A 6,000-nucleotide genomic window follows, 5' to 3' on the forward strand; every position below is an offset into this window, starting at 1 on the left:
TGATATTTGTTGAAAGGATTACTTGTGATCAGTCCCAATTACAATGACGGTAACTATACATTGATTTATCTCCGTTTACAACTTGGAAAGTTTTTTGTAATGACAAACAAAAGTATCATAAACAACAGTATCATTATTATTTTCCTTTATTACAAAAATCAGGTTAAAAATTAACGTTATTTTACACTAAAAATACATGAAGAATATTTACATGACTGACTTCATAATATTTACAATAATTGTGAACAACAGGAAAATGGAATACAAATGAATGGAATGCACATTTGAAATGAAATTTTGAATTCATGGTTACACAAGTTTTGATATCACTGAAAAAATATAAATTTATTCTGATGATATTTTAAAATGAAAATCATGATTCATTTCTCATGATGATAAAAAGAGGTATTTCAGAAGAAATATTTGTTCACAAACAGATTTACCTAGTATTTCAATTCATCACATTTAACTTCTTGGGTCTTAAATATTCTTGAAGAAAAATTCAAATGAAATGTAATGAAAAAAATAATTTTTGATTTAAAAGATTATAAAATGAATCATTCTTAAGAAGGTCTTTCAGAATTTTGTGAGGACCAGCGTTCTATTTGTACATCATCATATCTTGAGATTCACATGCTGGTAACAAAAGCGTAGTTTCACCTTTTAAAACAGAAGTCAATTACATACCGTAGATGTGTTTTTCTACAATGATGACCTAAGCACAGTACATTGTAGAACTACAATGAATTATAAGATGAAATCTGTGATGATTATTTACACATGTACTTTAGAGAACTATATATTGCCATAAACATAAATGTTTCACATTCTTTCTTCCATGTAAAATTATTATATAATCAAACTCTTGATTTCTGTATGATATACATTTCTTTTTCAAAATTAAGTATGATTTCCTGAAATTAGGCCAAAGTATTTAAGTACAGGCTATGATAACTAAAACTACATTATTTCAGAATGCAAAACATGTACCTTATTTTTAGTACTATAAATGTTATATCTGGTAAATATATCCTGATACTTCCATTTATATCTTCTCTTTTTGAACAGCTATACTTCCTTGTGTGTTTCTTCCATTTCTAGAAATGGCATAATGTTAAAAGATCTTGTTTATCTTGTAGTTTACAAAGTAAGTACAGAGAAGACAAAAATTTGGCATGGGAGGTCTCTAATATCCAAAACCAGGTCGTTTCCGTTCTCCGGCAAACCGCAGTTCCATATCCATCTGTTCTCCCATTTCTTGCTTTCTGGCAATCAGTATAACAAAGAAAACTCCCTGTAATGAGGATCAAAGTAAATTACAACACAAAAGTAATTTGTTTTTCATCTCGTGCCTTTAAATACCTGTATAGTGTTTGTGTATACTAGCTCCTAAACCAGACAATAGACATTTTGGTGTGGAAGCCTTTGAACAAAATATTAGCTTTTATATGTACAGTGGATTAAAGAAACCAACTTGAAAAAATTAAGAGATTCTCTTACAACTTTTTTATTTAATACCAGGTATGTGATGAAAATACTTGAGAGCAAATTTTGAAGTCATTGTAAATAATTCTTCTCATTTGAAAAAAATCTCTACACCAATTACATCATCTCAATTAGCAACTGATACAATATATAAAACCTCAGTGAAATATAAAAAAAATCAAAGTTCTGCAGGAATCCATTTTTCAATTCATAATACAACTTTTAAAAAGATACAGCATTTTGAAAATAACTGCAGCGTAAATTCAAATGCCATCGAGATGGTCAGAATGATGTTTTGCACAATCCTTAATTTACTTACATTAACAAGAGTCCTGAACACCCAGAAGAGCCATGTCCACACTATGTACTTCAGTCTCTGTCAAGAAAGAGATAAATACATGGTCAACAGCAAATTCATGGAATTTGTATCCCCCACAGTTTGATTTAAACGGTAAATTCATAAGGTTGCTTAAGTCGGGCTTAAGCATGATAAAATGGGTCTGTTAACAAAATTTCTTAGAAATACATTGGCATTTAGCTATAGTGAAGCAACACTCAATTGGCCCATCAGAAGTGAAACCCAAATGAATAACTGGGGATGTGCATAAATGTCAACAAACAATCTTGGTAGTAAACCTCAGACAAAGGATAATCAGATATACCTTTAACCAAGTTGTGGTTATCTAACATGTCCTAACTATCGCATCCTCAATATTCATTAGTAACTATCAATTTTGCTTTCTACACCCCTGGATAATGTATGTAGGACTACTGAAGGCACAAGCGAAGCAATGTGATTGGTTCCAGGAGAAAAAAACTGACCAGTCACAGGCTAATATGCTCCTTTTGAAGATTACAAAAGAGTGACATCCAACTTCAAAGCCATTACAATAAACCATTATGTGACTTAGAGATTTGTTTGACGTACATCAAGATACTGTTTCTGTAATTTCATATAGATAAAGGACCATAACACTGTGGATTATGGTTTGAAAATTACTGCGATCATCCTTGTCCAAGTTATCATGGTAAGGCACCTCCATACAAAGTTTGAAGTTGATCCATCAAAAACTACTCATGCTATCAAACAGACACTGCCTATGCCAGCCCAGCCATGTGCCCACTCACATGATAATATAATATTCTTTCAACAAGCCTATATTAAGATTGGATAAAAACTAGGAGATCACCTGATAAGTAAAAGATTACAAAGGGCTGACAATGCCGTACCATGATAATATAAAAAATTTCTGACTGGCATATAAAAATGAATCACATAAGTAATTAAATATTATTTCCAGAAGTCTGTTTTTTTTCTAATATATCTTATCTGATGGCAATTCTCACATGGCAATGACAGGACAGGAGTTGAATCATTATGAACATTTGCTTGTGTAAGTCTGGTAATAAGTGATGAATTTTCAATAAGACAAAAAGATTTACTTACAAAGGTGTTCATGCCATAGTATGAAAATTCAAAAATTGAGAAGCAGATTTCTACAAACTGGTAGATGAAGAAACAGACAATGTACCATCGATGAGCACCCATGTACATCACAAAATGCTGCAAAAATAAGCATCACATTATTAAACATTACAGTCTTAATTAGCAGTCAAGCATTCAGATACTAGTTTTTAAATTATACTATGCATCTGACACAAAAATAGTACATGAATTTTTACTGTCGGATATTGTGACTAAATACCATAACTAGGTGTGGTAAGTGTGGTGAACAAAATACAGAACTCATCAGAGGCTTACAGAGTATACATCAACTTACCTTATCTCAAAATAAATTCAGACATGAAAAATCATAACACATAATTTAGACTTCAAATATTAATCATAAAAATTTCGACTTGAAATACTGATTTCACATCCATCTGATGTCATACTACTGTTTAGAGTTTATTTTATTCAATAAACTCAGTACAGCAACATTCAATATTATTTGTGTTAAAGTTGTGATTCTATACATACAGGGCACTGATCACAAAAGGGGAACTTTTGCATTCAAGGACATTTCTAAACATTATTTAAGATAATTCAAATGCAGAACATGTTCTAGATGTCAGCGATGGCTTGGACTATCAAAAATATTAAATGAAACTTTTTTACTTAATGTATAAAGTCCAAATGTTTTAAACTGAAGAGGTAGAACAGTTTTGAATTATCTAATATGCTTAAAGACATGTAAATTAGCATTGAGTACATACCCGTTCTCTGACTTGAAGTAACATGAAGGCACTGAACAGTATCATAACCACGTAATCAAATGTCAGTACCACATCACTGGCTAAAAATGCTGCAAACAAATATGGTATTATATAAATAATTCATTAATCACATTCTGAGGATTGTTTGTAGATATTGGCATCATATTTGATAATGTCAAATTAATAATAAAAGTTTTAATTGTTGAAACATACAACCACATCATAGTAATTTAACATGATCTTTGAGGATTTAAAATATAAACTGTGAAAGTGAACTACTGCAATACACTTTACAACTATAATTTTTTTTTCTTATAAGAAATTTCATTCAATATCCTATTGGTATCATTTTTATGCAACTCACACCTTGTCACACCTGTATCAATATTAGCCTGTCTCATCTTGTCACACCTGTATATCTATAACACTCAGTCTCACATTGTCACACATGTATCCATACTTTTGTCTCACCTCGTCACACATATCTCTATACCAGTTTCACACTGTCACACCTGTATCTATACCTGTTAGCCTCACTTTGTCACACATGTATCTATACTTTTCAGTGTCACATTGTCACACCTGTATCTTAACTATCCTGTCTCACCTCGTCACATATATCTCTATACCAGTTTCACCTTGTCATACTTGTATCTATACCTGTCAGTCACTTTCTTTTTTGGTGGGGGGATGGGGCTTAACATCCTTGTTTCGGTTATAACCATGGCTCGGACACTATTAGTCAGTCTCATCATGTCATACCTTTATCAATACTAGTCAGTCTCATTTTGTAAAGCCTGTATATCTATACCAATCAGTCTCACCTTGTCACACATGTATCTGTACAGGTTAGTCTCAATTTGTCACACCTGTACACATGTATCCATACTAAAGTTAGTCTCACCTTGCCAGAAATGTGATCTCCATGGTGTTTGGAATCCTTGGCTGATTTCGAAATCTGTTCCTGTGGCGATCAAATCAATTAATCGCATCACGAGGGAAAACACACCAGTTATCTGGAAATAACAAGATTGAACATATGTGTCAATATTTAATCACCAGTATGGCAATCCTTTAACACATTTAATGTATACGTTAGTTTTGGCATTGATGATAAAGAAAATAACAGTCCTATTGATATTCTGTTTTACAGAAAGCAATATCTAGTAATTTAACCAATCAAATAAAGGATGTTGTTAATGTCACCATTGTTGAACGGTAAAATAACCATGTCCGAATGCTCTGTTTCTGTATGTGACTACTAGCAACATATAGAACCCGCAACTATGATATGCTACAATACTTAATGGGCATTTTGATAAAATCTCTATTCTGGTGTAATATAGTTTTAAAGTTTTATGATTTCCAACAAAATTACCCAATCGATTAATGATACCTTGTTCAATACTTTAAGTCCCTGTACATATATAAGTTAGCCATTTGCTTTGTAAATGTACATCAACAGTTGTCGAAGTCTTCGAAAGTATCTGAACTATTAATAGTAACAGTAGGTTTGAAATTGTGGTCTACTCCTAACATATTGAAATAAACACACATAATTATTCCAGTATTAGATAATCATTTATACCAACAACCATCAAAATTATATCGATGCTATATAGTTATCAAAATCGCATGTTGTTTATAGATGTTCACTTGAAGATGTAGTTGATATAAATGTTGTGATTTTCAAAATCGGTGACAATACCGCTCTAGTCTTGCAATTTGATTGTCTTGCGTTGTTGTGCATTTTCTATTCAAGTTCTAGAATTTAGACAAAGAAAGATTGCAATGACTTGTTTTTGTCAATATCAAAGCATGGATATTTTTGCAATCAAAAAGTATACGTTATTCTGATGTTCTGTCCAATGTGTTGACAATTTCCAAATGTCCTAGATTGTATGGCGTCAAAAGTTTCAGGAAGTAGCCTGTACATGTTGTATCTGCATGTGCGTAATACACTAAACAGGTATACAAAGGTAGATATCATTAAAACTGAACAAGACACACGACGTTTTACTCACGATCACGAAGCCATAGCCCACCAGCACAGACGTTCGGAGGTTCCAGCACAGGAACCTGTTAATCACCGCCATTTTGGACTAATTGCATTTGTATTGATGACCTCGCTTTGAAATACGAAAACACACCTGGAGGGAGCATTAATTTATTCACTCGCATTTTCCTTTTAAAACAACTAATAGAAAAAAATGAAAGAAGCAAAGTCTCTACAACATATCAACTAACTTTTTAGATTTCACCATCGTATAATTTCAAAATGGAACTTGAGAAAAACAA

General features: G+C 32.1%; 1 protein-coding gene across 1 annotated transcript; it reads right to left on the minus strand.

Moving 5' to 3' along the window:
- Nucleotides 1–440: 440 nt before the first annotated feature.
- LOC132545626 (uncharacterized) lies at nucleotides 441–5,798 on the minus strand. Its single transcript, XM_060209324.1, has 6 exons — nucleotides 5,727–5,798; nucleotides 4,607–4,718; nucleotides 3,703–3,791; nucleotides 2,933–3,049; nucleotides 1,805–1,861; nucleotides 441–1,294 (listed from the first exon to the last, which is right to left on the minus strand). Exons 1-6 carry the CDS (start codon nucleotides 5,796–5,798, stop codon nucleotides 1,187–1,189), a joined length of 555 nt encoding a protein of 184 aa, XP_060065307.1. The 3' UTR covers nucleotides 441–1,186.
- Nucleotides 5,799–6,000: the final 202 nt, after the last annotated feature.

Source organism: Ylistrum balloti, unplaced genomic scaffold, assembly GCF_031769215.1.
Source record: "Ylistrum balloti isolate Yb309-2 unplaced genomic scaffold, AGI_CSIRO_Ybal_v1 Utg369850, whole genome shotgun sequence".
Taxonomy (NCBI): domain Eukaryota; kingdom Metazoa; phylum Mollusca; class Bivalvia; order Pectinida; family Pectinidae; genus Ylistrum; species Ylistrum balloti.

Bases quoted from the DNA above. Each gene is read 5' to 3' on its own strand.
- LOC132545626 (XM_060209324.1), bottom strand. From the start codon at position 5,798: ATGGCGGTGATTAACAGGTTCCTGTGCTGGAACCTCCGAACGTCTGTG. The intron at 3,792-4,606 runs GTGAGACTAACT...ATTTGTTTGCAG, and splicing joins GAGATCACATTTCTGGCAAG to CATTTTTAGCCAGTGATGTG. The intron at 1,295-1,804 runs GTAAGTAAATTA...TCCTCATTACAG, and splicing joins TGTTCAGGACTCTTGTTAAT to GGAGTTTTCTTTGTTATACT.